This window comes from Carettochelys insculpta, chromosome 17 (genome assembly GCF_033958435.1).
Source record: "Carettochelys insculpta isolate YL-2023 chromosome 17, ASM3395843v1, whole genome shotgun sequence".
Taxonomy (NCBI): Eukaryota; Metazoa; Chordata; order Testudines; family Carettochelyidae; genus Carettochelys; species Carettochelys insculpta.
The window spans coordinates 15,036,199-15,046,771 of record NC_134153.1 but is presented as its reverse complement, the minus strand read 5'-3'; the positions used below and the strand labels follow the sequence as shown (position 1 = coordinate 15,046,771).

The 10,573-nt window shown below is 48.2% G+C and overlaps 1 protein-coding gene across 2 annotated transcripts in view; it reads left to right on the top strand.

Moving 5' to 3' along the window:
* Window positions 1-875: 875 nt before the first annotated feature.
* RTF2 (replication termination factor 2) overlaps window positions 876-10,573 on the top strand; it is an 83,152-nt gene continuing 73,454 nt past the window's right edge. For both annotated transcript variants that reach the window (XM_075011429.1, XM_075011428.1), the window contains exons 1-4: window positions 876-981; window positions 2,776-2,870; window positions 2,964-3,057; window positions 9,477-9,616. In XM_075011429.1, the coding sequence (XP_074867530.1) occupies window positions 913-981; window positions 2,776-2,870; window positions 2,964-3,057; window positions 9,477-9,616 (398 nt within the window). In that variant the 5' untranslated portion in view covers window positions 876-912. The remainder of the gene's footprint in view (window positions 982-2,775; window positions 2,871-2,963; window positions 3,058-9,476; window positions 9,617-10,573) is intronic.

Sequence of the window (10,573 nt, the reverse complement as noted above, 5' to 3'; positions counted from 1 at the left end):
ATGTGTCAGTATATGCTAAGATCTTTGATTATTTTTAGTGATTTACTCTTCTTGTAACTGAATGTGATCTTTGCAATACTTATTTATGCAGCAAGGAAATTTCCCTTTAAAATCCCACCAATGATTACTGTTGGATTTTGTCCAGGCTGACCCTGATCCCGACCCCATAAACACTGGACAGCTGTCAGTGCATACTGAGGGCCCCTTACATATTTCCCAGGACAGCTACCTCAAAAAATAGACAATCCTGGGAAAACCTAGACAGAAAACTCTGCATGTTTGTGCCACCATAGAGTGCATGTATATCAGTACCCTTCCCTGTGACCCAGGGCACAACTCTTGTGTACTAGTGCCAACCCTCAACTGTCAGGGCCCAGTCTAAGGTTGCCAGTTTTGATTGGATGTATTCCTGAACACTTCATCACGATATAGTCCGTAATTAAAGATTATTCTTTAATTCCTGGAAACTTCAGGACAACCCTAGAGGGTTGGTAACCCCCACCCGCAGTGTCTCAAGACCCATTCCCACGTATCAGTGTCCATCCCCCTGTGTCCGTGCCATGCCCATGTACCAGGGCCCATGCCTGAGGGCCTGACCATGCAGGCTGAGTGACACGCGGAGGCCCTCCTGGGCTCTGGTACTGTGTATGTCTCCAAGACTAGTGTGGGAGCAGGACGGTTCTTCTCAACAGTTCCTGAATCCTTAGGGGGGTGGATACCGAGCTTATTCTTGGGCCTGTCCCTTCTCCCCTTTCCACGCCCTTCGAGTGATTGGTTGCTAAGGGACCATAGCAACCTGAGGGCCTGATGCCTCATCCTTGTGCGTCGGAAGCTCGCTTCATCCTACCGGAAGTACCTAATAGTAGGGCGCCGGGAAGGCGACAACGCGGAAGTGAAGCTTGGAGGGGAGCTATGGGTTGCGACGGGGGGACCATCCCCAAGCGACATGAATTAGTGAAAGGGCCTCGTAAGGTCGAGAAGGTAGGAGGGTGTTCCCGGGCGCCACGGCTGGGCCGGTCCGTGGGGCCCCGGGGGTGACACGCCTGGGCAGTGAGGGGAGCTGGGCTGCATCCAGGTTTAAATAGAAGGCCGGCGGACTCCCCTCGTAAAACAGCGGAACATCCTCGCTGACGTCGTTTCAATGACTCTTAGGGTGACAGCCCTGAGTATCGGAGCTGATGAAGACACCCTCCCCCACCGGGAATCTCCCACAGCCCTCCGGGGAGCAGCGTTAGGCTGTTCTTACAGCGTGTCTGCCGGTTTGGGTGCGGGGAGGTTAGGTCTTTCTGGGACACGGACCGAGACGCAGCTTTTTGTGGCTGCTTGTTACAGGAATCAGAGAGGTAGCCATGTTAGTCTGTAGCTTCGAGAACAACAAGAAGTCTTGTGGCACCTTATAGACTAACAGATATTTTGGAGCATAAGCTTTTGTGGGCAAAGACCTGCTTCATCAGATGCATGAGTGGGGGGGGGATGGTTTCAGAGGGGAATTTAAAGAGTGGGGTCCCAGCAAGAAGGAGGGCCAGAGCTGACAAGGTCTATTCAACAAGGTGGAAATGGTTCAGTATCAACAGTACTTATCAAAAGATGAAAAAACAAGTCAGATCAGGCAGGGTGATGTGAGCCTTTGTCAGAGTAATAGCTCCCCATTAGACACTGACAAAGGCTCACATCGCCCTGTATGAAGGGCTCAACTTCATGCCCGTAAAAGGGGTGGAGAGCACCACTTGCAGCATAGCATGGAGCTTGCCTGCTGCTCATTGCTGCGGTGTGGTGATAGCTAGCGGCTGAGGAAGAGTCTACAAGGGTTGTTTCAATGTGGCTAGCTGTGGTTACATTCAATGTTCTCTGTAAGCTGAGTGCTTAGGTGGCCATCTAGGAGAGATTCAAATGCTGCTTGGCTGTTAGGCAGGGTACCCACAGCATCCAGAGGCGTCAGCCTGTATTTCTTCTGGTAGTACACATCTGCACATGCCTTGGTGCACATAACAAACATTTATTCCACACATAGGTGGAAGAGATTAGAGGGAACAGTGATTGCTTTACATACTTTTTGGCTTGTGGGATGTAAGTCCCAGTTAAGAAGAAACTTCCCCAGTCCATCCCAAGGAAGGGCCCCAGTGAAATGGGTGGGAACTGCTAGAACAATGGGTTTCAACTTTTTTAAAAATTTGTAAACCCTTAAAAAATTCAAATAAAAGTATAAACCCCTTCTGACGTGTTGGACATAGTCTGTTGACTAGACATCAACAATTGCTCTTCTGTGTTAATAACAGGCTTTCACAGACCCATCAGACATAATCTGCAGAGCACCAGAGATTTACAGGCAACAGATTGAAAACCACTACACTAGGTGACACTCTACCTGCTGTCTATCCTTGTACCTTCCTAGTTGATTTTATAATCTAAAATTGTGATCCTGCAGTGGTAACACAAATAGGTGAACACTTATACCTATCAGGAACCCTTCTGAAGTCAGCGGGGCTACTTGCATGATTAAGGGTTGGCAGGATTGGGCCCCAAGTCAGACATAGGCAAAACACTTGTTTTCTAGAACACTAAATCAAAGTCTAATCTAGCAGATATGTAGAATCTTCACGGAAGAGTTTTGAAAAAGCATTTTATCAGGTTAATTTGATCCCAGAGAATGGCTGCTTGTTGTTTTTTAGGGTGTGGGTGTTGGTTTCATATGTAAAGATTTGAATGACAAATCTGCCAGGAGAAAAACATCTACGTCTGAACTGAATGCTAAACTAATATTTTTATCTCCTTCAGGTTGACAAAAATGCAGAACTAATAGCACAGTGGTACTACTGCACACTCAGCCAAGAAAAATTAAGGAGACCGATTGTAGCCTGTGAGCTGGGCAGGTATGATTGCTTTTTTCTTTAGCTTTCTTGACAAATATACTAATTTTTGAATATATTGGGTCACAAAATGTTGACTACAAATTTGTGTTGTAGGCTGTATAACAAAGATGCTGTTATTGAATTTTTATTGAACAAGTCATCTGATAAATCTCATGTGCAAGCTGCATCACACATCAAGAACATTAAGGTAGGAGTATGCTAAATTTAAATTCAATTCTAAAAGGCAGCCAATTAACAACTTAATTTTTAAATTTTGTTCTGGCACTTTTTCCTATTCAAAATATAAATTTAGCATGTCATTCTTAGACAGTCTGATATTTGGGTAGCAGTTGTGTGCAATATTGGAGACACTGCAACTATATAGCAGCATATCTCTTCCTTTTTTCAACATATATATGTATATGTATGTATATGAGAGTGGCCACTGGGGGCAGCTGCAGCACCAAGAGAGGGGCCAGCAGGGCTGGGCCTCCACCATATTGCCTGCAACAAAGACTGTGTAAGTATTTTTCATGCCCCAAACCCAGAGCCTTTCCCCCATGGAGAGTGTACCGGCTGCAGAGGGGGCTACTAAAGAGGGAGCAACCCCCTGACAGCCTGTGGACCATGTGTGGTATGCTGGAGGACAGGAGCAGTCCCCAGAACTTTGTCCCACCCAGACAGCCTGAAGGCCATGGGGAGGTAGCTGGAAGGCAACCAGCTGGAGAAGGGGCAGCCCCCTGCATCCTGCTCCCTGTCAAACGGCCTTCAGGGGATAGTCCCCTCATCCCCAACAGCCAGCAGATCACTGGGATATAGTTGGATGGGGGGGTACAGAAGGGGCAGCTCCCTGCAGCCTGGCCTCGCCCAGACAGCCACCAGTAAGGGTTGCTGGGGGCAGCCGCCAGAACATGGCTCTATCCAGACAACCTGCAGTCTGCAGGGAGGCTGCTGAAAGAGGGGATGGACAGTTGCAGAGTGGGGCAGCCTGGAACCTGGCCTATCCAGACAGCCTGCGAACCATGGAAGGTAGCTGGAGGGGAGCATCCCACCAATGCTGCTCCCTTCCAGACAGCCTGCTGACCATGGAGAGGCCAGCTGGAGGGGGGGCATCTCCTGGAGCCTGGACCCGTTCAGATAGGCTGGGGGAGGCAACCCCTGGGGTCTGGCCCCTCCCTAGACAACCTGCAGGCTATGCGGGATATCTAGAGCCTCGCCCATTCCCATACAGCCTGTAGGCCATGGAGTGGCTGATGAAGGGTTGGGTGACCTCTGGAGCCTGTCCTACCCTAGCCCCGCCCCACACAGCCTGTAGGTTGTGGGGGAGAGGGAGCCTCCTGGAGGTTGGGGGCATCTTCAAGAGTCTTCTCTCCCCATCCCCCAGCAGAATGAGGGCAAATGGAGGCTGAGTCAGCCCCCAGAGCCTTGCCTTCACTTCAACAATGTACAGGCGATGATGGGGAGTCTGCAGGAGAGAAGGGCAGTCCCCAAAGCCTGGTTCCCCACTCCCCAAGACAGCATGTAGGCTGAAGGGGCATTGGAGCCTGGGGGAAGCACCCAGAGCCTGGCCAGACAATAGAGTGCCCCACCAAACAGGCTGCAGGATGGAGGGGGGCCGCTTCCCCATCTCCAGGGGCTGGCACCACTGACAACCCACCAGTCCCCTTTCCTGGGTTCTGGGCTGTGCCTCCAGGGCTTCATCAGTCCCATTGGCTTTTGCAATCCCTGCTACCACCTGGGTCCCTCGGCTGTGATTTTTCTGTGAACCTTTGCATACCAGCAGGCAGCTGTGGTATCAGCCCTCTTCACCCCTGCCCTGGTCCCTCTGCCAAACTACCTGCAAAGATTTTTGCACCCCACTTGACCACGCATGTGAACCAAGAAGTCAGATGTGGTTGTCATAAAAAGAATATGTTTATTTGGCGTGGAAAGGCTTAAGTGGCTGGGAGAAGGAGGGTCAAGGGTGGTGGAATAACCTTTCGAGGTGGGTAGAGATCTTGGGGGTGGAGCTGAAGACTGTCCTTACCCGCCCTCCCTCCCTCCATTCAGGGACCATGACGAAGAGGGGTGGGTGATCTGGAGCCTGGGCAGCAGGAAACGGAGCCTGCAAACTGAATGCTGCATAGGAAGTCTCTCTGCTGCTCCAATATGGAGCTCAGGACCTTGGTTTCCTCTCTCACAGCCATGAGGAGCTGTGCCATGTCCTGTCTCAGGTGTGCCAATTCCTCTCTCCTGAACTCCAGAACACTCTGCCACCACTGTTCTGTGGCCCTCTGGTTAGCAGCGGCTGTTGTGTCAGCCCGCTCCATCTGCTGAAGGATAAGGTCTTTCTTGGACCTTTTGCACTTCCTTGTCCTGTCTCTCACGCTGAAGATCCCTGCTGAAAAGTGAAGGTCAAAATTGAGATACAATTCACACAAAGCATTTACCCATAGAATGAATGGGTCTGTGTCTTTACAATCAGTGAAACTTCTTTTCCAAAGCCACTTTTGGCTTCTTAAAGATGACATGGAATCACACTCCATTATTGGACAAGCCATCACTTATGCGGACCATTTCATTGTGGACATGGTAAGCTATTTTGTGCTTTACTGAGGGTGGAGGGAGAAGAGAAGAGCCGGTGATTACAGCAGGGGAATCTGGGTGGTGTCTGGGAACAGGAGAGAAAAATTTCTCGTCAGTCCCTAAAGCAATCGTTTGCAAGGAAAACCTGCCTGCACTGGACATGCCAGTGTCCAGGAGCGGGGTCCACAGAGCCCAGCTGCCATGTGGCGAGGGGGAAGGTTTCGATTGCAGCCACATAGACGGCTGTCTGGGTGGGTGGAGAGGGTTCTGTGTAAAGAAAGGTAGGAGGAGAGTTTTCCAGACAATGGCAGGGGAAATAGTTTTCTCAGTGGTCCCCAGAGCAATCCTCATCAGGGAAAAGGCCATTTAAAGCAGGGGAAACCCGCAGTGGACATGCCAGTGTCCAAGAGTAGGGTTTGCAGAGCCTGTAAGCTGCATGTTGAGGGGGAGGGTTCAGCTCCAGCTCCATGACTGGTTGGGTGGGGAGTGATTTGCATAAAGTGCAAAGAAAATGGAGGGAAGTTTTCCAGCTGCATGGCAGAGGAAAAGCATTTCTCAGTGGCTCTGGATCAAGCCAGCAGTGTGGTAGGGGAGGAGATGGCCAGGAGAGCCTGCCAGCTATGCGGAGGTGGGGAGACAGAGCACCTGCAGTCTCCGCAGCAATGCAGTCTAGGGAGATTTAAACAGATGGGAAGCACTGTGTATAAATCTGATCCAAATTCCCATATTTCTGTAACTCACCAAAGAAGACATCATCCTCCTAAGAATAACTGGTAACGAAAAAGAAGAGATGCTCATCCTGTATGAGTACAAGCCTGGAAATTTTGCCAGAATGCTTTTGTGGCACCATTATATGAGATCGCTGTCTGGTTGCTTAGCGTGGCAAGGTGTGCTATCATGGAAGCCACAATCAGTCAGTACTGCCCAAAAACCTTGTGGAAAAATACAAGAGTACCTGGATGAGGAGATCTCCAAAAAGAATAACGGCTCCATCCCCCACAATATTAACACACTGTCCTGAGGGGCGTAGATCCTTAGAAAACCTATACCTAAACCCAGCTGTGACATCCTCGTAGCATTCAGAATAAATACTCACCAGAACAGCTGGGGATCGGAGTAGAGGGAACCAGCTTGAGGATGAGGGTGAAGAGCTCTGGGCTGTTGGGAACAGCTTCCTTGGGCCTCTGCTGGTTGCCCTTGTTCTCTCCATTGGCCTCTTCCTCTTGCTCCCCCACTAGGTTCTGCTCCTTTTGCCTTACCCCAAACTCCAGAACAGGGCTTTCTGAAGAGTCCCAAGTAAAATCAGCAACATGGTCAGGTACCTCCCAAGAATCACATCCATCAGTTCATAATACCCGCACATCTTTGCGAATGACTTGGATTGCCCGTTGGCTTCTCATACTTTATGATAAGCCTTGCGGAGTTCTTTCATCTTCACTCGGCATTGGTGAGCATCCTGGGAGTAACCTCTGCCAATCATCCCATGCAAAATCTTTTCATAAATGTCCACATTTCGCTTGAAGGATTGAAGTCTGCCTGCCACTAACTCCTCTCCCCAAACAGGAAGAAGATCCATGATCTCATTATGGGACCATGCTGAAGCTCTCTTGTGACCCTGAGAACTCGGATCAGAAGCCTGAGTACTCATGATGGCAAGAGGTGGCTACCAATGTGATGCAATGGCTACTAATGCGATGGCTGGAAATTAATTCAGGCTCCTGGGTGCCCCTTCAATTTCCTGGGCTTCCTGGTGATGAATTCAAATTTGTGGGCTTCTTGTTACCACCTTCCTTTGTACCTGGAGAGCAGCGGAGATGCAAGTGGACAGAGCAGACAACTGTGAGGCATTGTGGAATACATACAGCACACCTCTGGAAGCTAATAATGTTGATTTAAAGAAATGGCATTTCCACACTAGAACTAATTTGACCTTTTAAATTTGAACTTGGCACTACATCAACTTGCTTTTTGGGTGTAATAATATTGAATTTAGTGCTCTCTAAAATCAACCTAATGGCATTCACAGTAAAGACAGTGACATTGTAAAATTGAGCTAACTGACTTAAAATTGACTTTATCATGTAATGTAGACATAGCCTAATTGAAAACAGCATAACGTAGCTGGGCTGATCTAATTTTCTAGTGTAGACCAGTCAGGATTCTGTAAATAATGGGGATCTGGGCTCTTCTTCTGTGCCTATACTACACAGCCATGGCAGGTGCATTTACTGTGTGCATAGCTAGGAGTCAGAGTGAAGGGCAGGTTGCTCCCATAGCATGGTGTATCTGAGTAGAGAGGCAGCAAAGATGGGCTCCAGTAGTAGAGAGATGGCAGAGTCTGGAACTGTTGGAATTGTTATCTGTGGTGAGGAAAGGGGCTGGCAGGGAGGAGGCAGAGGTGAAATGCTGAATCTTTCCCTAATCCCTCCCCCACCAATGCTCCTCACCATGGAGGGGAAAAGTTCCTTTCTCCCATGAAAGATTCCAGCAGCGGGATGCTACCATGAGGAAAACTGCAGTAGAGCTAGGGAGACATAGCTTAGGGGAGTAAAGAGCACATAGGGCTTCTGTTTGCAGAAGTACCCACCCCTTTCAGGCATGTCTGTGTTCTCCTTGCCTATGCTGTGCTTCCTGTTTATAACTGCACTATACTGCTCTGTAGCTGTGCGCTTTTACACACCACCGAAAGAAGCCTGCAGTAGTGTCATATCCTCAGAGTAAGTACTTCTGAGTTCTGTCCCAGCTCGGTCTGGAGAGTTTGCAGACAAGTGATCACCCTAACGTTTTTAGGTGGCCTCAGTCTTTCGTGTGATTCAGGGATCAGCGTATCTACTGCAAGCAACTCCGGGTATATCTGCTAGTACGAGAAAATGTACGGCAGAGGTGCACATGCCTTTGACTGATGTCCACATTCTCAGTTTGCAATGCAGCCAATGTCAGTACCTGGTCTGAATAAATGGAGCATGTTTCAGTAGCTTTCTTCTGTTCCAGTGGTTCTCAAGGAGGGGTACGTGTACCTTTGGGCAGCACCTTCCTTAGGAGGGTACAGGGCAAGGGGCAACCCCCACCCCCAGTGCCCCAGGCATGGGGACAAAGACAACCCACTGCCGCAGGCCCTTCCCTGCCCTGCCTCTGTCCCATTCTACTTCACCCCTTCCCCCAAGCCCCACCTCTGCTGACTCTGCCTTACCCCTTACAGCCCCTACTCCACCTCCTTGACCAAAGCCCCTCCTCCAAAGGACACGAGTCAGGGAATCACCAGAGGGTGGGGCCTGCCACTGAGCTGCGCAAGGGTTCTCCCCATTCCCCCCACTCACCACGGCAGCGGGAGCCAGCTCTGTTCCACCCCAGCTCCCTCTTCAAGCCCACTGTGTTTCACTTTGCAGCAGCATTGGGAAACAGAGTGCACTGGGGCTGGAGTGCTCTGTTTCCTGTTGTCGCAGCAGCAGGGTTGGAGTTCGGCGATGCTGTCATTTCAGTTCACACTGTTGCAGTGAGCGGAGAGGGCCAACACCAGCTGTTGCACCATGCTAGGCCCCTGGGCCATGTGGCTCCAGTCCAAAGGAAGGGTTAGATGACCACCGCAGGGCCGCCCCCCAGCCCCCAAAACATGGGATCTGGAGCAATCACGCCAAACCATCTAGTGGACAGGGGATGGTTACTCTGGGGATACTCAGAGGTTTCCTGTTAGGTATTCAACTCATGTAGCTCAAGTGTTTCTTAACCTGTAGCTTGCAGCCCTGGCTGTGTACATGGAACAGGTTTCGGTGGATGATAGTGTTTACAAGTGCAGATCTCGCATTACAGGGTAGCATGCAGGGCAGTTACCCAGGGCTCTTGCCATAGGGGCCCCACACAAAGCGAGTTATTCCTTATTTTGTAGTTGTCTTTCGATTTTTTTTTTCTTTTAATTGTAATATATTGCACTTGTCTTTGTTGAATTTCATCATTTCTTCATATAATAAGCTATTAATGAAAATGTATCTTTAAGAATATCAGCACTTCAACATGTCTCAGCCAACATTAGAAAATAACTTAAGAAGTTATATTTGTCTTTTTCAGAATGTAACAGAGCTGAACCTTGCAGATAATCCAGCTTGGGATGGTGATAAAGGGAACACAAAAGGTGATAAATATGATGACATTCAGTGTGCACGCTTCATTTGCCCTGTGGTGGGCTTAGAAATGAATGGACGGCATCGGTTAGTATTCTGCATGTAACTTTAACTGGATTGTACGTAGAACTATATAAAATATTGGGAGGGCAGATCCTGAACAGGAGCAAATTGTCGTATTCCATTATGGGGCTCTAGTCCCTCTCCTGCTGAAAGTCTGTTGCAAAACTGTTAACTTCAGTGGTGTAGGGTGAGTCCCAGGGAGCTCTTAGTTGTCACACGTTATCTTGGAGGAATGTAATATTGAGAAGCCTGAAGTTACAGGGGAAGTCTACCAAATTCTGTTCAATATGTCCTTACCTGTTCTCTTTTTGAAGATAAATGAGCTAATATTCTACTTCTCAAAATAATTATCCCAGGCAAGAAAAAAAGTCTTCTCTAATGCTTATTCATTCCAAGAATCCGTTTTAAGTCGTGCTATATTGAGGAGCTAACAGTGAGACAGTTGAATGTCGAATAGCTCATTTGTGTGTTCACGAAGGTTTTGTCATCTTCCTTTTAATGTCAACAAATATTTCAAGATGCAGGATGACTCTTACTTAATGTTACTTTGAATCTCAGTGGATTTCTTTCTCCATATCATGTTTTGTGGGGGAAAAAAAGTCTTTTCCCGAACATATAAACCATACACGGAACCATTAACAGATCCGTGACACACTGTATTCTATTTCCTTTTTTGTGGTACGTTTTGAGGTGTCCCATTATCTTCTGGAGTGTCTCCAGAAGTTTGGGTAAAATCACTCAAGCCACAAATATGATGTTAAGAGTGTAGATCCCATTTGCAATACTGCTCAGTTGGTAGTGAGCAGAAACTTTGTTATTTTGTGTATTTATGCATGGTGAAATGGTTATTTTGGACGATGTAAAGGAAAGAATTATGTGGTTTAACTCCAAAAAAATTTGTCAACCACGAGAAAATTGAATTACTGTAGGAATTATAAATTTAACTAAACCTTTCTAGAACTCTACATTTTACTTAGGTTC